This window comes from Coptis chinensis, chromosome 2, assembly GCF_015680905.1.
Source record: "Coptis chinensis isolate HL-2020 chromosome 2, ASM1568090v1, whole genome shotgun sequence".
NCBI classification, from domain to species: Eukaryota; Viridiplantae; Streptophyta; class Magnoliopsida; order Ranunculales; family Ranunculaceae; genus Coptis; species Coptis chinensis.
This window is the reverse complement of record NC_141457.1, coordinates 92,241,167-92,263,889: the sequence shown is the minus strand read 5'-3', so window position 1 is coordinate 92,263,889 and position 22,723 is coordinate 92,241,167. Positions and strand designations below refer to the sequence as shown.

The following is a 22,723-nucleotide window of genomic DNA, read 5'->3' as shown; positions in this document are numbered from 1 at the left end:
TGAAAAAGTTGTTGAACTCATCAACTCAATCACACATCCAATTTTTTGAATGGCTGAAAATTATCTGGAACCATGGAAAAGATTAGATGGGAAAGTAGTAATGATAACAGGTGCATCATCAGGTCTGGGTAGAGAATTATGTTTAAATCTCGCTCAAGCCGGTTGCAAGATTATTGCAGCGGCGCGGCGAGTCGATAGATTGGAGTCACTCTGTGAAGAAATTAATAGAATGGAGTCTTGTAACGGTGTTAGAGTTGTTGGTATAGAGCTTGATGTGAATGCTAAAGGGGAAGTAATTCAAGCGTGTGTGGAAAAAGCGTGGAATTCTTTTGGTTGGATTGATGCTTTGGTTAATAATGCTGGTGTTAGAGGTAATTCATTCTGATTAATATATTTTTTTTCTGAATTATTTATAATATTATGCGATTTATGGGACCATGGGGTTTTGAATTCTGGTTCTTTACAATTTAACATGTACTTATAATGCGTGTTTAGAGTGATAGTATTGCCTCGACGGAATCCTATGGCGATTGATCTTTGACTACCTAGGGATAAGCTAGGCTTGTAATTTTGTTAAGTGTTTAGACTTTAGAGTGCTATAAATCAGGATCCTCGGATTCATCAATGTAAGTATGTAACACTATACACAATGATTATGCACTATTGAAATCGTATACGAATTGAAATCTTCAAACAAAGTTGGAGTCTAATGAAGACTCAGGCACCAAAGTTTGGACTCTAAACATGATTATATCATCCAGTTCTATCATCATTATTATTAGCTATATAGGTTTTGAATCGCGATATTCCTTCGTAAGTACATACTAAGATTCAGTGTAACAAATATTTGGACAACAGTCACCATGTCAATGATCAACAAACATATATCGATCGCATACACATCATCAAAACAATAAAAACAAACAATATAATTCCAAAATTTTAAGTTTACCTCTAACTAGTATTATTAACCAAAGCATCAATCCTTCCAAACGCGTCCCATGATTTCAGTACTCAACTTTTAATTTGACTTCTCTTGGTACTAACATCAAGTTCAACAAAGAACATCTCTAATACTAGTATCAACTGGCCCACTTTGTATTGATTTAGTCACAAAATAATTTTAGTCTATCGATTCTTCTAGCAGCTGCAATTATTTTACAATCAGATTTAGCAAGATCTAAACATAGATCATGTCCTATTCGTGCTGATGCTCCTGTCACCATCACTACTTTTCCTTGTAAGTCTTTCCATGATTCCAAAAATTTATATTTCTCCCTTGACATTTTGATGAGTTTGTTTGGAGGTTTTACTTGAAACAACAAAATTTATACACAAGTGTTGTCTGAACGACTGTACTTTTAGTACGTGTACGAAATTTTGGGTTATATATTACCAATTTACCATATGTCTATTGAAATCTCAGGTGTCACGCCACAGTATACAACTAGTCCACTAGAGTTCCTTGCCTCAAATAAGGCATGCCACATAAATTTGACACGTATGGGCATCACCAATGGGACTTGAATACGGGCCTTTATTTCCAAATTTAACAAACCTTAAAGAAAAACTGTGTCCATCGCGGCCCCGAAATGGGCCTCCAATTTAATCATCCTGGATATATGTCTTCATTTCTATGGATGTTTATAAAGGACCCGAAGCCCGTGAAACTTTGCACATGACTTCACTAAAGTCAGCACGTGACTTCATTTTATGATTTTTTCGTCTTATTTCACGTGTTATAAAGGAACAGTTTATCTTTCCTATTGGAACACCCATCAAATTAGAGTTTTAGCTCCTCCTTATTGGCCCTCCAAAACGCAGACGTGGCCCTAGGTTTTGAAGGCCTGCATTGGTGATGTCCTAAGAAAACAACTCTTGGTGCACTTGGAAATTATGATAACGTGATGGCTATATGCAGACACACAGACACTCAATCTAAGTACTTATGTATGATTCTTTTGGAAGGATCACAAAATGAACTTACGGATGAGATCGCTATACCAATTTTAGTATAACTTCACACCTACTTGATTATATTTTTAATCGTTAATACAATTCACATATTCCAAACTCATTATTTGATAATCAAATAATCTACTAATTAAGCAAGTTATTGCATCAAAGAGAGTAAGCATCTCCATTTTATTTATTTTTTCTCTCTTTTTCCCGCCTTTTCTCACCGACTTTAAGAGGTCTTTTGGGATTATGGGCGAAAAAAAAATTGGATATCCACTGCAAAATATTGTTTGTAACACTTACTTTTTCATTTTTCCCATGTTCATCCTCTTTTTCCACCCAAATTTAGTAAAACAACCTCTAGAAATCTTATACCAAACCTTTACCAACTGAAATGTTGTTCCATCGCCCATTAACAAAGTGTCTTTAACTTTAAGTTTAAGTTTAAGTGCGTTCGCAACAAGAAGTTCTTCATTCCATTCCCCACCAATAAAAGCTTAAAGCTTAACGTCGGTTTGCAATGTCCTCGCAGTTTTTCTAGTAATAATGACAAAATATAGTTTATGGGAAACTAATATTTTAGAGAATATAAACCGGGGAAGCGGATTGGTTTACTCTCCCATGTTTACTCACTTTTGTACTCTCAAAGAATAACCATCGGATGGTAGGAATCAACGATGAGAATGTTGACGTGTCATTTCAAAAAAAAGTAAGAAAGTAGAGAATCTAACCCGGCTTGAGCCGAGCCGTTTATAACCTTTTACAACCAGATTGAAGTGTATGTGCATATGTAATGCAAGATATGGCCATCACGTTGTCATAATTTCCAACCGCACCAAGAGTTGTTTTCTTACGTGTCAAATTTATACGGCATGCCTTATTTGGGGCAAGATACTCTAGTGGGCTGGCTGTATATTGTGGCGTGGCACCTGAGATTTCAATAGACATGATAAATTGGTAATATATAACCCGAAATTTCGTACTTGTACTAAAAGTACAGTCATTCAGACAACACTTGTGTATAAATTTTGTCGTTTCGAGTAAAGCCTCCAAACCAACTCAAAATGTCGGGGGTGAAAGAGATGTTTTTGAAATTGTTGGAAATAAGGCTGGATAAACGCCCACCAGGAATGTTGGGTTTTTACCGATATCTCATACATGATTCCTACGATATGTATAATTACATTATATCATATGCATAAAATAGACAAATGGGAAAGTAAGATCGCACCTTTGGTCAGTGCGACTTTCAATTTGAAGTTCCAAGCTTTGATCTACGGAGAAGATGATGTTCTTGGCACACTCAAGATCTTCTTTCTCAACTTAGTCGGAGTCAAGTTCCAAGTTTAATCCGGGAAGCAACCTTTGTTCACGAACCAAGAACTGACAATGGCTAGAGAGGTTACCACCTATGAAATCTCCACAAATTACTAGCTTCTTCTTTAGAAAATGTTAGAGGCCACCATTAAAGGAGAGAGCTTTTCTTTGTTGGGATGATCAATATGTGAGGGGTGGGGGGGTCTATTTATAGAGCTCTCCCACCTCTTCAATATTGGATAGGATAGAGTCCTATACTCATCTAATATCAGATAGAATAGGTCCTATACTCATCTAATATCAGATAGGATAGAGTTCTATACTCATCTAATATCAGATAGGATAGAGTCCTACACTCATCCTAATATCTGGTGGTTATCCTTATCTTGGTGGTTTATCCTTATCCTGGTGGGCGTTTATCCAACCTTATTTCCAACATCTCCCCGCCACAACAATGAAGAAGGTTTCTAAGAGAAGCATTTAAGTAGAATGCTCACCATTTGTGTGTCTCACACGACAAATGGTTCGTGTGACCTAAAGACGCGTATCATGATATCTGTGAAGTAACAAGTCGCAATAAAAGCACGCGACGCTGATTGATCTACCATGAAAGTGATCTTAAAGAAGGCGAATCCGGAAACCTAATATCTAGAGAGTGTGTATACCCCAAGATCCGTTTGTTTCATTACTTTTGACAAATAGCATTCATCCCTACGAGTCCACACCATAAAATCAAAAACGTATCACATGATTCACAATTATCATCAATTGTCCCGCCGTAGAATCCCATTGATCAGGTGATAAACCTTCGGTTCTTTTACCCTTTACACGCTAAGTCATTGTCGCCGAGTTCTACCAACTTTCCAAGATGCATCGGTCGGCCTTTTAGTAAGAGCTTGTGGGGAGCAAACCAAAGTTACGAGTAGTCCTCTTATTTTCTTGACAAGGTCAAAAGTTCAAGGAGGGTACTATTTGATATGTCTTAAACAAAAAACATATCAATAGAGCTCACATAGCAAGAATTTTTAGGGATATTTATTTTCTTGCTCTCAGGTGGTCAACTATACACATGTTGTGTGAAAACATGTCATAGCAAGAGTATCTAATTTGTTTACTCAACAATAGATATCTGTATGTCCATTCATACCATGCAAGTGTTGTCATCCCTAATGACAATTCCAAGGATACTTTGCTCCCACTTGGCAACAACCATTTGTAGGTTTAGATAGAATCTTCTCTATGCTTTGTTTCTTCTTATCCAATTATAAGAAGGGACATGACTCTAAGACTAGGTCGATCCTTCCCATAAGGTTTAGTGACTTGTCAAGCTAAACTCCCATCGTTTAAAATGGAAGTGACTGCTCATGCGAGTGAACGGTCAACCCTACCGACATACATATGAGATGATAAACAAGATAATAAAATGCAATCGATCCAAAAGAATGCACGTTTATTCATTAAACCATCAAAGTGTTCTTAAGATAATCACATCCTCTTTAACCCAAACATTTTTACATGTGTAAGGAAGAGTTCCTTTTGGAATAGGTTTGGTCGATGGATCCATGAACCATCCGATCAGTTGATATATATTGAGAACCACTTTCTTTTTCAAGATCATTTTCGATGCGTAGTGATACTTTAACTCTATATGCTTGGTTCTTCCATGATACTTTGGATTTTTAGCATACGCAGGAGCGACCATCTTTGTCGACCCGATGATGTAAACCGGTTCAACTCTTGAGAACACCGACAAGTGTTTGATGAATCGTCGAGCTACCACACCTCTGTGTGGCGAGTAACATGCAATATACTTTCGACTTCCATAGTTGAAAGTGCTATGGAAGTTTGCTTTGTTGCTCCAGGATATAACACCTCCATTCATTATGTAGGTATATCCGAAGTTGACTTCCTCTCATCAAGGTCTCCCCGGTCGGCATCGGAGTACCCAATCGCCTTTTAAGATCTTTCCCTTGGTAGACAAAGTGAGTAGTCCATGGTGCCTTTAAGATACCTCATTATCTTCTTGGATGACCTTCCAATTGTGTGACCCCGTGGATTTGTTTGGAACCTTGATGCTAACCCAACCGTGATAGCAGTGTGTCCGGCCTCAGACACAACATTGCATACATAAGCGCTTCCGATCAAGGCTTGAGTATGGTACATTTTTCATAGCCCGAGTTTTAGTAGGATTCTTGGGAGACATTTTAGAACTCAAAGACTCTCCTAGACTTTCTTGGGAGATCCACTCACTGCAATCGGTCATGTTGAATCTTTCCAAAATCTTCTTGATATATGTCTCCCCGAGACAAAGATAACAGCGTTTGGGCCGATCCCGAAGTTATTTTAACTCCTAAGACATAACTAGCTTCACCCATGTCCTTCATTTCAAGTTTAATGACAACCAACTCCTTAGTGGAATTTATCAATGCCTTATTGTTACCCGCTAACAAAATGTTATCAACATATAGAGATAGAATCACAAAACCATTTTTAAATGTCTTGACATATACGCTAATAGTCCTCATTTACCATTTCAATTTGTCTTGAGCATAGTTTCATGGAATCTCGATTCCATTTGTCTAGAGGCCTTTGCTTTTTAAACCATATATGGATCTGTTCGGTTTATACACTTTGTGTTCCCGACCTTTGATTGAAAAACAAATTGGGTTGATCCATATAGATTTCCTACCGCAATTCTCCATTGAAAAAAAGCGGTTTGACATCCATCCGTAAAGCTCTAAATCTAAGTGGGCAACCATTGACAAAGAGGGAGACGATGGAGGCAAATCTCACTCATTGGTGAGAAGGTGTCTTCATAGTTTATTCCTTCTTTTTGGGTGTAACCTTTTGCAACAAGCCCCGGCTTTGAATTTGTCTATGTTCCCTTCCTCGATTTTTTTGATCTTGAGAACCCACTTGCTCCCAATAGATCTCTCCGTTTGGAGTGTAGATCAACTAAGTCCCATACTTTGTTTTTCTTCATCAACTCCAATTCTTCCTTCATAGCTTCCATCCACTTACTTGTATTGGACCCGTAAATAGCATTTTTGAACGCGTTTTAGGTTCATCGATATTTCGTAAAGTTGCATTGGTCATATTTATCTCCTTTCAATCTCAAACCGACGTTTGGGGATATGGCCTCTAACACTCTTACGAGGTTGGGATTGATCAATCAGTTGACCAATGCCATTGTCATTGGAATCAGGGTTGATGAAAGTTTCATCTTCGCCTTGTTCATCAACAGTTATAAGGTTGTCAATTTCGTAAAGTTGTATATCCTTATCAACCTCACCCCTCATTGGGTATTGATCCTCTAAGAATCTGACGTTACGTGCTTCTATTTCTATGACATGCCCTTGAGTCTCCTCCCCTAGGAAGACATATTCCTTAGAAGTCTCACTGTATCTTATAAAGACACACTTCTTTCCAAGAGCACTAAACTTCCCAAATTCTCGATTTTGAGAAGTGACAAAGGGTGTACACCCCCATGGTCTAAGGTAGTTCAAAACGGGTTGTCTACCGGTCCATAGTTCATGTGGTGTTTTGTCAACGATTTTGAAGGAACTAGGTTAAGTATGCGCTAAACCGCTAACAATGCATCACCCCAAAATGAGATGGGCAAGTTAGCCTAAGCCATCATAGATCTAACAATTTCAAATAGTGGTTCTATTCCTTCTCTCGGAGACACCATTGGCGGGGGTATAAGGAATAGTTAGTTGTCTAGCTATACCCCTTATTTTCACGAGTTCTTTAAACTCATCAAAAAGATACTCACGTCCGTGGTCGGTTCTTAAGGCCTTTATTGTCCTATCAAGTTGATTCGTAACAAGGTTCTTGTACTTTTTAAAACAGTCTAAGGCGTCTGATTTGTGAGACATCAAGTACATGGTCCCATTTGTGAGACATCTGTGAAGGTAATGAAATACAAAGCCCCATGCGTTGCTGTTATATTTATTGGTCCACAGATGTCAGAGTGAATAAGTTGTAAAGGATAAGTTGCCTTTTGGGCTTTCCCAAAAGGTTTCTCAGTGGCTTTTCCAAAGAAGACAACTTTCATTGTGTTTCTATTTTAACAAAGGTTAAGTTACCTAACAACTTTCCCTTTGCTAAGCGGGTCTATCCCATCGTGGTCCAATATGTCCTAGTCGGCATGCCACAATTGGCAACCAACCATTTTAGACATAAAACTTCCGGTTTGTGCTAAGTGTAATGTCATAAAAGAATTCATTAAATAAGCATGACCTATCAAACTATATTTAAAGATATCTCAAGCGAAGTTATGGGAAAAATTAAACATATAGGATTCTTGAAGTAATTTCAAAAATCGATAAAAGATTTCTCCTAATGAAGGTATAAAGAGTACTTCTTCAATAAGGATGGATCTCCCACTCGCAAAATCCAACCAACAAGTGCCCGTGCCCAAAACATCGCCTACACTTTGGTTTCCCCATGTGGACTCTCCGAAGTTCCTTGTGGAAGTTCAGGAAATTTTCAAACGAGAGACCTATCGGAGGCTTATTGGTTGGTCGCCGAGAATCTACAATCTAATATTGTGATGAATCAGACAAAGATGATAAGATTTTATCACATTGATAGTACTTAAAGTAAAACTTACCTCAGAGAAGGATATGCCTAAGCATAGTGTCCCATCCGATGACAACGGAAGCATTCAACACTAGTCATGTCTATCGACTTCCTAGGTTTCTTTTCGTGGGTCGCTTGACCTTTTCCTCGCCTTTCCCGTTTCCACTTTTTTCTTGTTCCAAGGAGCCTTCCTCTTTTGGAGTTGACAACATTTGTTTCCAGTTTTGAACAACATGCTTTTCATTGAGAAGTCTTTGTTCCTCAAGCTCACATTTCCTCGCACCTATGCAAAGTTTGTGATATTATCGTCATGCGTTAAGATAAGACCTAAATTGTTCCCAAGTTTTAGGTAAAGACCTAATAAATGCCTTGAATTTGTCGCTCATTTGACAGACCGCCTTGCTTCGGGCTAACTCAAAGAACCATGTTCCTCATCACACCGCAATGTCAGGTCATAGAGGTATGGGGCGCTTTGATAAATTTGTCAAAGCTCATTTTGTAGCCTCACCTGGTAAATGAGGTCGCATACCCCAAGGTCCGTCTTTATCGCTTCCCATAGCTCTTTAGCCCGATCCAGGCCGCCATCATACCGCATCATGAAGTCATTCCTCATGGTGCCAAGTATGGCAATTCAGTAACATTGTCTCGCTTTTGTATACTTATTGTACTTCCTAAGTCGCAAAGATATAAGCGACTTGTGTTATTCGCCCACGTAGGTTCGCATCGTCACCTCGTTATTACGCCAATGACCTTCCTATTTAATTAGCTAGCCTAACTTTCCTAGACCAAAGTTCGTAATTTTATCGCTTAACAAGTCCTTTTAGGTAGTATAAGAACGGGGATTTTCCATCGGGTGCCATTCTATCAAGTTTGAATTCCAAAAATAAGATACTACGAAGAAGAATCATCTCTTAAAATAAATCTAAGTAATCCACATTTTCACATATGAGATGATCATGATAATCTACTAGCATGATTCTAGCCATTAAATAAAATCAATGCATTTGATTATCAATAGCATAGAATATGTAAAAAATCTACTACTTAAATTTCCATTTAATAAAATTGTTTCTACACAAAGGAGTTTTCTATCTTTCAAAACAATGTGGAACTAAAAAAACCAACCAACCATGAACATAGAAACGCCCGGGTGCCTGTGAGAGTCATCCTCATCCTCACAAATACTATCACCTATTTGAAAATTACTAGCCACTTCCTCTGTTTCGGTAGAAGTGGGAAAATAAACTCGATGACACATCATATGGATTTGGTTCCTCAACATCGTCCCATAATCGATGTAGGAGAGATTTAGTGGTCGAGCCTCATTCCTATCCTCGAATCGAACCGGGCTCTTTGGTGTATATTTCGGTGATAGTGGCTCGTTCTTTATCTTATCGATTTCAAGACAAGATTTACAAAACTCTCTTTATATTGCTTTGTAGTCATGCGTTTCTTGGGAAGCCCGCCTCCCAAGATCCGGTTCAATTTTCCTACAAGTCTCGGATCTACGCGACTTAGGCATTATCAGGCCTTAGTTTTCATATGACCGATTGATAGAAAAACATACAATTTTATTTACATGCAATAGTAAAAATCCAGATTTAAATAATTAATCGCGATGGTAAAAATAAACATCCTAATGTCAATTTTTAATCGTGGAAAAATAAAAATTTAAAAAAAAAATTTAAAAAAAAAAAATTTCCACTAAAATAGCCAAATTATTTCCCATAAATAATTTATTTTGAAAAAAAAAATTAAGCAATTTCTAATTAATTTTAAACAACCTAATTACTTAAAAATTAATTAAAAGATTTTGAAAAAAACAGTTTTCCTATTGCATGTAAATAAAATTGTATGTTTTCTATCAACGGTCATATGAAAACTAAGGCACAATGCCTAAGTCGCATAGATCCGAGACTTGTAGGAAAATCGAACCGATCTTGGGAGACGGGCTTCCAAGAAACGCATGATCGCAAAAATATAGAGAGTTTTGCAAACAGCATCGCCTTGAAATTTGATAAGATAAAGACAGAGCCACCATCACCGTAATATATATCAAAGAGCCCCTGCCCTATTCAGATAGGAATGAGGCTCGACCACTTAAATCTCTCCTACATCGATTATGGACGATCCGAGGAACCAAATCCATATGATGTGTCATCGTGGTTTATTTTCCCACCTCACAGGAAACAGAGGAAGTGACCGGTAATTTTCAAATAACCGATAGTGATCGGTGGAGGATGAGGATGACTCCCGCGGGCACCCGTGACGTTTCTATTTTCATGGTCGACCGACTCTTTTAGTTCCACATTGTTTTTGAAAGATAGAAAACTCCTTTGGTAGAAACAATTTTATTAAATGGAAATTTAAGTAGTAGATTTTTGCATATTCTATGCTATTGATAGTCAAATGCATTGATTTTATTTAATGGCTAGAATCATGCTAGTAGATTATCATGATCATCTCATATGTGAAAATGTGGATTACTTTAGATTTTTAAGAGATGATTCTTATTCGTAGTATCTTATTTTGGAATTCAAACTTGATAGAATGACACCATGGAAAATCCCCATTTACGATGTTACCCCGAAAAGGACTTGTTAAACGATAAAAATTATGAACTTTGGTCTAGGAAAGTTAGCCGATTCCCGCAGATAGGAAGGTCATCGACGAATAACCGAGACAAGAGCGTAACTCCCACCGCCAAAGGAATAACACAAGCCGCTTATCTTCGCGACTTAGGAAGTATAATGAGTATACAAGCAGAGACAATGTTGCCCGAATTGCCATACTTGGCACCATGAGGGAATGACTTTACGACGGGTATGATGGCCTTGAATCGCTAAAGAGCTACGGGAAGCAAGAACGCGACCTCGAGTGGTAACGACTCATCGCGATAGCCGAGGAGGCTACAAATGAGCTTTGACAAATTTATCAAGTCTAGGAGAAGTCTTTGAAGTTCTAAAATGTCTCTCAAGAATCCTAATCAAACTCGGGCTATGAAAATGTACCATACCTGCCGCAAATGAAGCCTTATGTATGCAATGTCGCGGTACAAGGCCGGACATTTGCTATGCAATCGGGTTAGTATCAAGGTTCCAAACAAACTCGGGTCGCATTAATCGGAAGCGTCGTCAAAGAAGATAATGAGGTATCTTAAAGGCACCGCGGAACTACTCACTTGTCTACCAAGGAAAAGATCTTAAGTGATTGGGTATTCTCGATGCCGATCGGGTCGGAGACCTTGATGAGAGGAAGTCAACTTCAGGATATACTTACATAATACCTTGATGAGAGGAAGTCAACTTCAGGATATACTTATATAATGAATGGAGGTGCTATATCCTGGAGCAGCAAGAAGCAAACTTCCATAGCACTTTCAACTATGGAAGCTGAGTATATTGCATTACTGTGTGGCTCAGACGATTCATCAAACACTTGTCAGTGTTCTCAAGAGCTGCTGAACTAGTTCACATCTGGACTGACAGCATGGGTGCTCTTGCATATGCTAAAGATCCAAAGTACCATAGAAGAACCAAGCATATAGAGTTAAAGTATCACTACGTACGACAAATGATACTGAAGAAGAAAGTGGTTCTACAACATATATCCACTGATCAAATGGTTGCGGATTCACTGACCAAACCTATTCCAAAGGAACTCTTCCTTGCACATGTAAAAATGCTTGGGTTAAAAAGGATGTGATTATGTTAAGAACACTTTGATGGTTTAATGAATAAACATGCATTCTTTCCAGATCGATTGCATTCTCATTATATTGTTAATCATCTCATATGTATGTCAGTAGGGTTGACTGGTTCACTCACATGAACAGTCACTTCCATTTTAAACAGTGGGAGTTTAGCTTGACAAGTCACTAAACTTTATGGGAAGGGTGGACCTAGTGCCGAGTCATGTCCCTTCTTATAATTGGATAAGAAGAAACAGGCTTCATAGAGAAGATTCTGTCTAAACCTACGAACGGTTGTTGCCAAGTGGGAGCAAAGTATCATTGGAATTGTCATTAGGGATGACAACACTTGCATGGTATGAGTGGACATACAAATATCTATTGTTGAGTAAACAAATTAGATACTCTTGCCATGACATGTTTTCACACAACACGTGTATGTTTGACCACCTGAGAGCAAGAAAATAAATATCCTTAAAAATTCTTGCTATGTGAGCTCTATTGATATGTTTTTGTTTAAGACATATCGAATGGTATCCTCCTTGAACTTTTGACCTTGTCAAGAAAATAAGAGGACTACTCGTAACTTTGGTTTGCTCCCCACAAACTCTTACTAAAAGGTCGGGCCGGATGCATCTTGGGAAGTTGGTAGAACTCGACGACAATGACTTCATGCAAAAGCGGTAAAAAGAACTGAAGTTTTATCACACAATCAATGGAGATTCTACCCGCCGTGACAATTGATGATAATTGTGAATCATGTGATACGTTTTTGATTTTATGGTGTGGACTCATAGGGATGAGTGCTATTTGTCAAAATGATGAAACAAACAGATCTGGGGTATACACACACTCTCCGGATATTAGGTTTCGGATTCGCCTTCTTTAAGATCACTTTCATGGTAGATCGCGGTCGCGTGCTTTTCATTGCGACTTGCTACTTCACAGATATCATGATACGTGTGTTAGGGTCACACGAACCATTTGCCGTGTGAGACACACAAATGGTTGAGCATTCTACTTCAATACTTCTTTTAGAAACCTTTTTCGCTGTTGTGGGCGAGTGGGAGATGTTGGAAATAAGGCTGGATAAACGCCCATCAGGATAAGGATAAACCACCAAGATAAGGATAACCACCAGGGAGAGCTCTTTAAATAGACCCCCCACCCCTTACATATTGATCATCCCAACAAAGAAAAGTTCTTTCTCTTTTAATGGTGGCCTCCAACATTTTCTAAAGAAGAAGCTAGTAATTTGTGGAGATTCCATAGGTGGTAACCTCCCTAGCCATTGTCGGTTCTTGGTTCGTGAACAAAGGTTGCTTCCCGTTCATGGTTGGAACTTGACTCCAGCTAAGTTGAGAAGAAGTAGATCTTGAGTGTGCCAAGAACATCATCTTCTCCTGTAGATTTGGCTTGGAACTTCAAATTGAAAGCTGTGACCAAAGTACGATCTTCTGTTTCTGCTGCACTATTTTATGCATGTGATATAGTGTAATTATACATATCGTAGGAATCATGCATGAGATATCTGTAAAAAGCCTACAGAAACCATAGAAAGACACAACAGGGAAAGTAGTGATGGTGACAGGAGCATCAACATGAATAGGATGTGATCTATGTGTAGATTTTGCTAAATCTGGTTGTAAAATAGTTGCAGCTGCTAGAAGAATCAATAGACGGAAATCTTTTTGTGACGAAATCAATACAAAGTGGACAGTTGATGGTAGTATTAGAGTCGTTGCTGTTGAACTTGATGTTAGTGCAAAGGGAAGTCAGATTGAAAGTTGGGTATTGAAAGCGTAGGACGTGTTTGGGAGGATTGATGCTTTGGTTAATAATGCTGGAATTTGAGGTAAACTTAGAATTTTGACAATTATTGTATGTTTTAATTGTTGTGATGATGTGTATGTGCTATATGTTTGTAGATCATTGACATGGTTATTAACAAACAAGGTGACTGTTGTCCAAGTATTTGTTACATACATAGAATCTTAGTATGTACTTATAAAGAAATATCGTGATTTAAAACCTATATAGCTAGCTGATGATAATGGTGATAAAGTTGGACGACATAATCATGTTTAGAGTCCATACTTTAATGCCTGAATCTTCTTTTTTAGACTCCCAACTTTGTTTGAGATTTCAACACGTATACGATTTCAATAGTGCATAATCATTATGTATCTATAGTGTTACATACTTACATTGATGAATCCGAGGATCCTGATTTATAGCACTCTAAACATTTACAAGCCTAGCTTATCATAGGAAAATATAGGTGTATTAAAGGTCTCCGAGGGAATTTTTTCCCCTTGGTAGGTATGTGATACATTATCAGTCTCAAATTCTTTTGAATCTATGAATATAAAAGATGAATTTTGTACTTCTCTGGGATGAACTCTAATGGACAGGCTTATATCTTATGTTCTATCGGTGCGTTAGGGAGTGTGGCTTCCCCGCTTGATATGTCTGAGGATGAATGGGATAATACTCTCCGAACAAACTTGACAGGATCCTGGCTGGTATCAAAATATGTGTGTAGTTGCATGTGCAAGGCTGGCCAGCCAGGATCTGTTATCAATATTGCATCTATTGGTGGTCTTGACCGTGGACAATTACCTGGAGGAGTTGGTTATTCTGCATCAAAGGCAGCTGTCAATGCCATGACAAGGGTGAGTCTATTACACTGTATAACAGATTCTATTGGAACTGTTAGTTGAGGATCCGATGTCGACGTATTTTCTACTTTCAGTTTATGGGGTTAAGCTTTTAAAAGCTGAGTCATGCCTAAGAAGCTACTCAGCTAAGGTCCTACTCAGCAAAACAAGGATTTTGTGTATTTCAGTAGGGCCTTAGAGGGCACCTTGTTACTTTCTTCATCCTTGCCATTTCCATTTAAATATTCTCAGTCCTCTCTGTGTGTGTTTTATTTTTATTTTTTTCTCTTTAGAAAAACAAAACAAATAAGTTATCTAGTTATTTTTACACTACTGACAGAAGGAAATTGTTATTCTTAATTCTGATTTTGGTTTGTGCATGAAACTATGAAAGGTCATGGCTTTGGAACTGGGTGTGCATAAGATAAGAGTAAACTCCATTTCTCCTGGACTATTCAAATCGGAGATCACCCAGGGGCTGATGCATAAAGAATGGCTCAACAAAGTCGCTCTGAAAACTGTCCCTCTAAGAACATTTGGCACATCAGACCCTGCGCTGACATCGCTTGTGGGGTACTTGATCCACGACTTGTCAGATTATGTTTCAGGCAATATGTTCATTGTTGATGCCGGGGCCACACTGCCTGGTGTTCCTATTTTTTCTTCCCTTTGAACTTTGTATCTTTTCTAGACCTTTTGTAAAGTTTTGGTTTTAATGAGAAATGCTGAAATACAATAAGGAGTGCAACCCTGTAAAAGTCTGTAAAAGTTATCAGACTCTCGATCTGTTAAAACCATTTCAATCTCCGATTTATCTTCAGCCCACAGGTTTATAGTACTCAGAGTCCAAACTCAGCGAGTCAAAAAGACTTGGTAAATTAGTCAATTAAATATTACTTAGTTTATGATCTATTGCAAGTATATTATGTAACTGATATGTAAGTGCATGCTTGAGGACAAAGCCCACTCACGCACAACTTGCAAAGGCTGAATAAACGATCCAGCGGGACATATGCAATAAGTCATCTTGCAAAATGCGGTATGATACATGCTTAATCTTGCAAAATGATATAATTAAGTTTTGTACTCGTCAATAATGGGATACTGGTACAATGGGAAGGTAGTTCCGAGAGCAAATTAATGGTGTACCAAAACGACCCCAGAGTATTGTCCCTCCTTATTCAAAATTTCAAACAAAGGTACAAAACTACCTACCATGCACGCACCAATATCTCCAAATACAAAGGAAGCCTCATTTCTGGTAGAACTAAAACAATGGAGACTGAGACATATCTAGAACGATGGAGGTGCTTAGATGGGAAAGTAGTAATGGTCACAGGCGCATCTTCAGGCATAGGACGTGAATATTGCTTGGATCTTGCTAAATCTGGTTGTAAGATTATTGCAGCTGCTTGAAGAAGTGATAGGTTGAAGTTCCTCTCTGTGAAGAAATCAATCAACTCTATTCAAGCTACTCATCTTTAGATGATTCAGAACCAGGGGAGATCAGAGCTATTGCTGTGGAGCTGGATATGAGCGCTAAGGGACAAGAATTAAATCTTCTGTACAGAAAGCATGGAGTGCATTCGGTCGGATTGATGCACTGGTTAATAATGCTGGAGTTAGAGGTAATTTGGTTATGGTTTTGGAGTTTTTGCTACCTTGTTCTATGTTCGGAATATTGTTTCTCAAGAATATTGTTACTTGAGCATATTTACTTGTGTGTCTTAATGTGAATTAGGTGAAGTGAATTCTCCGCTCGCTGTGACTGAAGAGGAATGGGATAGTGTTCTCAGAACAAACTTGACAGGTTCCTGGCTGGTATCAAAATATGTATGTAGCTTCATGTGCAGGGCTGGCCAGCCAGGATCAATTATCAACATCTCATCTATTGCTGGTCTTTGTGGCGGGCAATTACCTGGTGGAGTTATTTACGCTGTGTCAAAGGCAGCAGTCAATGCCATGACAAGGGTGAGTCCTTAACACTGTACTCTAGATTTTTATGGAAGGGTGCAACTAATAATTTGACATTTTCTTTCTTCTTTATCTTTATATATATATATATAATAGCATTATCTTTTTCTCTTTTATGAGGGTTAAGTACCCTAAATTACTCACGAGAAATCAAGAAATCAGGATGACAAAAAAGTAATATTACTAAAAATTGGAAACCCCCAGTCTCTCAAATATTCCCTTCGTGAGTTAAAATCCCAAAACAATTAACTCTACGTCACCCATAACCTCAACAACACAGCGAGAAAACAAAAAAAATTTCATTCTTTTTATCTTCTCCAAAGACTCTTCGTCAATTCTATATATATTTTTTAAACCCTCTCAATTTTTCTTTGTCATCAAAACACAAATAAATTATTACAAAAAAAACGAGAAATTGGAAAGAGCAGAGATTGATGAATTGATTGCCTCTATTCAGTCAAAAAAATTGGAAGAAACTCGAAGGTTTTCAACTCTTTATATATCGAGGAGAACTCCTAAAATTTGCAAAGTATGCTGATTCATGCATCACACTTTCAATGTTGAGTGACTTCAGTGTGAAAGAAATCTTTTTGTAAGTTCGATAGTATTTTTACGTTTTTTATCTATCTCATCAATTGTTTTCTTCTTCGTATTCAAACAGTGAATTCTGCTCCATCAATCAAATACCCCGCGGTTGTACTGGATATCCAAACTACTTTTGTATCGTGAAGTCGTCCCTCTCACTTGCTACCACAAGAAGCCAATCGAGTAGAAGAATCATTAAAAAGCTAAGCAAAATAAATTGGTTCATTTTCAATAGCACATGGCCGGCCGGTAAGTATTGGTGATGCTGACTGCTGTGCAAAAACAGATTCAGTTTGTTACCAATATGGGACCAACAATGGAGTTGGAAAAAAACTATTTGTAAGGCTCGATTACTTTTCCAAATATATTGTTGATAGTTTATACTTGAAATTATCCCATCTCATTTGTCGCAACTTGCAAGGCACTTCATTCAGATCAAAATGTTTTCGTACTGTGCAATCAAATCAATTGATTTTTTTATTATTTTTTTTTTTATAAGTTAAAATTTATTGATTATAGTGAAGAAGAAAAAGTGACGAGTGAGTTCCTCACTCTAAGCTACAGGAAAGTACAAGTAGCATCTAAACTCCTACTAAGACTTCGCAGAGTTAAGTCCCCAATATTACAATAGACCATTTAAAACCATATCCTTGAAGGCATAGTTCCTTTTGAGCTCAGAAGCAGACAACCAGTACCACAATATTCCTTTAACTTCTAAAATAGTTCTCTGCATTAACCCTTCTTTGTTCTTGAAGACATGGTTGTTCTTTGTTTTCCATATGACCCAGATCACAGCATAAGAGAGCAAGTGCCATACCTTGTTTCTAAAGTTATTCCCACTTCTTCTTCTCCATCGTTGCAAGAGCTCTTCTATGGAATCAACTTGAGCCAACAAGGGGAACGCCCTCGACACTGGTTCCATTAGTTTTCCCCAAAGCCCTAGTGCGAAAGAACAATGGAGAAACATGTCTAATATGCTTTCGTCAAGCAAGTCACACATCGAACATGTAGGAGATACCATGATTCCTCTATGAATGAGTGCATTGGCTGTTAGCGTATGTCCGTGTACTATCCCCCAAAAGAAGAATTTCACTTTTAGTGTTGTTGAGACTTTCCACACCAACTTAACTGGAAAAGGGGTCAAGAGCTTGCCCCACATTGCGACCTTGAGTGTCCAAGGCAGTGTAAAAAGACTTCACTGTAAATTTTCCAGACTTGGACCAAAGCCATACACACTTGTCACTTTCCTCGTTAAGTCTCACATTCTCAATTTTCAGCGTCAAATTGGCATATTGTTGCATCTCCCAGTCATTAATTTGCCTTCTCAGATATAGGTTTCATGCCAATAATTGATTGTTGTTCACACAAGCAAACTCATTAATGAAACCTCTCTTCTTTGTAGAAGCTTGAAAGACTGGTGGAAATTGCTCAGCCAACGGTTTCTCCCCAACCCAAGTATCAAGCCAAAACAAACATTTATGGCCATTACGAACTTTGAAGGTAATTCCGCTTGTGAAATCGGAAAGGACATTAAGTACACCTCTCCAGAGACTACACCCGTATGGTTGTGACGTAGAATTTGGCCACCACCCATGTTCACTATGACCGTATTTTGCAATAATGACATCTCGCCACAAGGACTTGTCCTCGATAATAAATCGCCATAACCACCTGCCCAGTAATGCTTGATTCATAATTGACAATTTCCTGATGTCCAACCCTCCATTCTCCTTTGTTGAGCACACCTTATCCCATCCAACTAAATGGTATTTCCTTTTTTTTTTTCCTGTCGACCCCTATATGAAATCTCGAATCTTACGCTCTAAAACTGCTGCCACACCTATAGACAATGTGAGAAGAGAACATAAAGTATATCGGCAGACATAAATCAATTGGTATGCTCTTCTCTTTTATGTTCAATTACTAAATGCCTAAACAAGGACATGAATGTGCAATCAAATAAATTGGTATGCTCTTCTTTTATGTTCAATTACTAAATGCCTAAACAAGGACATGAAAAATCAGGTATCAGTTCTTTTTATTTTGTAAATAAGTCTATCGTGTTAGATCCATGGTTGAAACCTGGTTAGACCATTTGAAAAGAGAATTGATTTGATCATCATCAGTTTCGTTCGGTTTTGAAATAATTAGATATTTTACATGATATAAATTGTCGTATTTCTTTGTCCGATCATAATTCATACCCACTTCATTTTTTGGCTTCGATAATATGGGCAGTTTTTGCTAATGTTGCTACGACATGGAATCAATCTGTGCACATTCCTTAATAATCACTTAGAGGGTTCCTAGGTGAGCTTTACCGTTCGGACAAACTATGTGTTTTCTAATGGGAATAGGGCTCCATCATTTTATTACTTTGTGCTTTTTTTCAGCTAAGAATCAAAGTTTTGTTTCGCCTGTTTTATTGCAGTCCAAAAGAGCTTCTATTTGAAGTCCCCAACATGCTAGCTTAATGTCTCTTATTTGAATTTTAACTTGGTGTATGATATAATATTCGAGGTTTAGTTTGATGTCAACCTTTCATGTTACAGTTTGTATGAATTATCGTTTGGTTTTGAACGTGTATCTTTTGTCATAGATTTCATGCGAAGACGTGATGTGTCCTACTTAACTCTGCGTTCCATTTCCAGGGAGCCGCAGTTAACCTCGATGTATCCACAACTAATTTCAAGTGAGACACAATAAACCTCAAAGTATGCATGCCATTTCTAGATTTTTCCAGTTATTTTTTTTTTCTTTAATCTTTACATTGGAATGGAAAATACATGTTTTGTGCCGGTCTTGGACTGGTACCATGTTGCCAGACTGGTGCATATGCTATTAGCCCTTTTTCTTTTCAACCTTATATATAGTTTTGGCATATGCTTGCTATGACGTTTGAATATGGTATAATGGTTGTAAAGGTGTGATTTGGTTTTCCCTTCCAAACAGTCTCTGGGGGACTAAAATAGGTTTTTGGATGAGACCGAGTTCGACTTGAGAGCGAACTGCTTACGTATCTTACTCTTAGGTTTTTGTGTGGGAGAGTAGAATCAGGTCTGGCGTAGTTCATAGGAGAGGTATTTATAGAGATTGAGTGTGCATCCTTGCTCTCCACGTGTAAAGGGTGTTGTAAACGTGAGGTGGAGATTAGGATGGCACGTGAGAACTGCTCTCATAGGTCTGCTGTAATGATGTGGAGTGGCAGTCTGTACAAGTAGCTTGCGGCCGTGATCAGTGGCTGACGGTCAAGCTATGTACAAGTACTCTTTAGTCATGATTGCTTATGGATAGGGGATCTGTGTCACTTCCTATCGTAGTTCGCATGATATTGCGATCTGTATGTAGCGCTCTACTGGCTCATGGATGCGACCGGCCTGGATCATAGGTCGATGTGTTATTTCCACCATGTTAGGTGCGTGCTGGATAGAGAATATCACTCCCCTACACAGCCCCCTCTCAGTAGGTTGTGAAAACGACCTGCTGAGAGAGATCGGTAGCTCGCGTGGACTATGTGAGAGGTGGAAATCTCCAGCGATCTGTGAGGAACGGCTCGTGTTAACCATGTAAGCTAGTGGGTGCGAGCGTTTGGCGGCGTGTCGCGACGTGGCGAGGATCTGGCGATTGCGGGGAAGAAAACGTGGCGCCCGTTTTCGGGATGTGAAAAAAGGGGCGATTGGTTGGAAGTCGTGGGCAGCTAGGGCTAGGGTGTAATCATGATGCCTTGGAAACTGGAGGGGCGGTTGCTCAAAAAAATTTACTTGCTCTATTGAGACCTCATTTGGCTGCTTCGTCTGGTAGACAGAACTCCATTACCGCATCATCCTTCAGGTTAGTTCTCTACTATTTTTGAACCTCTTCTTCTTGTTTGGTGCTAAGCCTCTGTGTTAGAGTTGTTAAGATACGTTGTTAGATACTAGTAGCTAGATTTGTTAGGTTTAGAAGAGAAAATGTCTGATTCTGATGACACTCGATCTAATGAGGTTCGTGAAGTGTCTCTTGGCTGGGATGACGAAGGTGATGAGAAAGATGAGTCTGTGTGTGGGATGGGTGAGAGTGATGATGAAGGTGAGGCGGCTGAGGGGTCTGGTAGTGAGGAAGATGTGGCTCGATCTGCGTCTGTAGCTGCTGAAGCTAGCACTTCAGGTCGCGGTGAGGGGTCGTCGTCTTCAAGCGGTCCGCCGCTTTATTTTGTGGATAGACATCTTTGTGAGGGCGTTCCCATATCGAGAAAGAAATATGGGATAACCATGTTTATCCGGAGATCCATGACCGATCGAACGCCTCGGTTTTAGTGAGAGGTATACCCCACCACATAATGGGGTGATCATCTGTGAGGGACAGCTGAGGGCGCACATGACGATACCGTTCTCCAAGCTGGTTTGCGAGTTCCTGAACCGCTGTGGCAAGGCGCCTGTTCAGTTTGTGGGGAACACATGGCGACTATTTAAGGTTTTTGATCTCTTGAACGCCAGTGGTGAGTACCGGATCGAGGTCGCTGATGTGATCGAGCACTACCTAAAAAAAGCGATCTAGGTCATCGAACTTTAGCCTGCAAACACGAACTCTGTTGTCGCGTTACGGGACGGTAAAAAGTAACGAAGTCGTGGGACAAACGACGGCACGCTCCTTGTAGGCGCTACTAAGCGGGTTCGGTGTGAACCATAAAGTATGCAACTTTACTGGTGGGTGGCAGCACGTTGTCTAATTAGGCGAACTTGATTTTGTTTGAATTTTTACTGAATCTGTTGTCTTGTTGGTTATGCAGATATCCGCCTGAAAAAGGAATCAAGTCGACAAGTGATCGAGAAGTTCGCCTGCTTGTCGCGAGAGGAAAAACAGGCTAAGCTACCAGAAGTTGCCCATTTCTTTAAAGAGCGGAGGACCGCCATCGGGAAAAAAAAGAAGAAAGCGAAAGAAAGGTAACCGGAGTGGGCATACGTCGAAGAAAACTGGGATGGAGAAGCGTAAGAGCGATCGCGACCAGGGAAGGCAGTAAGCGGGCCATCTTGGGGTGAAGCGACCCTCCGGAAGTCTTTGGGGACCACGGTCGGGAGCGGAGAAGGGGCGAGAGGACGCTCCTTTCGATCTGGATGACACTCTATTTGACATCCCAGAGTATCGACCTGCGAAGGCTGCTCGGGTGGCTGAGACCGCACTGAGTGGTGAAGTGCGAACTGGTGGAAGAGCGGCTCGCAACCCGAGGGCGAGGCCGATGCCCGACTTCAGCGTCCTAGGTGAGGACACCCCGGAGGTTGCCCCGGAGGTCGCTCGACCCAGGGTTGTTGGAGATCCCTCTGGCAAGATGAAGGGAAAGGTTAGGCATAAAAAAGAGCGGTAAAAGGCGATCGATCTTGGGAAAGGACGAGCTGGGCTTGACGATGTACATTGATAAAAGTAACTTGGGAAGAAACGTTATGTGAGGAGGTCCGAGTCACGACTACAAATCCGCCCCTATAGCTGCTTGCACGTTAGAGAGGATGACCTTTGACGGTGATAGGAAAGACTTGGATGCCAAAATTTGAAGTCGAACAGGAGGGGATGGACAAAGGCGATGTGCACAGTAAGTGACTTTTCGCGCTCTACTTTGTGTGCTTGCGGCTACATGCTATTGTTTGATAATAAACGATATATGATGCGATCTCATCCGGTGATTCTTTGGGTACCGTGGTTGAAAACGGCTCATAGTGAATAAAATTTGGAGAAGCGGACGTTGAGTCGTTGAGGGGGACGATTTAGCCGAATCTGCTTGGTTTGTGCAGAGGCGAGAAAAAGGCCGAAGCCCGGATCTTATTTGAAGCCTCACTCTTTTGCTCGACTCTGGAGAAGACCTCGCGTGTGAGCGAGTCGATCGAGTTGAAGCATGAGGTGGAGGCGTTGAGGGGCCAACTAGCCGCGAACGAACGCTTATCTTTGAACATTTGTAAGACTTCCACTCGCAAGCCAAAGAGGC

At 39.5% G+C, this 22,723-nt stretch overlaps 1 protein-coding gene, 1 long non-coding RNA gene and 1 pseudogene across 3 annotated transcripts in view; all 3 read left to right on the top strand.

Moving 5' to 3' along the window:
- Nucleotides 1–15,018, top strand: LOC147518970 (uncharacterized). Its single transcript, XM_086590647.1, has 3 exons — nucleotides 1–371; nucleotides 13,997–14,226; nucleotides 14,606–15,018. Exons 1-3 carry the CDS (start codon nucleotides 50–52, stop codon nucleotides 14,882–14,884), a joined length of 831 nt encoding a protein of 276 aa, XP_086446773.1. The 5' UTR covers nucleotides 1–49; the 3' UTR covers nucleotides 14,885–15,018.
- Nucleotides 15,019–15,132: 114 nt separating this feature from the next.
- The window catches only part of LOC147518968 (uncharacterized), a 28,344-nt pseudogene continuing 20,753 nt past the window's right edge, over nucleotides 15,133–22,723 (top strand). Inside the window, exons 1-3 of the transcript XR_015213125.1 lie at nucleotides 15,133–15,661; nucleotides 15,694–15,839; nucleotides 15,953–16,182. The product of XR_015213125.1 is annotated as an uncharacterized LOC147518968 (transcript). The remainder of the gene's footprint in view (nucleotides 15,662–15,693; nucleotides 15,840–15,952; nucleotides 16,183–22,723) is intronic.
- On the top strand, nucleotides 16,228–17,265 carry LOC147518969 (uncharacterized). Its single transcript, XR_015211938.1, has 2 exons — nucleotides 16,228–16,744; nucleotides 16,847–17,265. It is a non-coding gene; the product is annotated as an uncharacterized LOC147518969 (long non-coding RNA).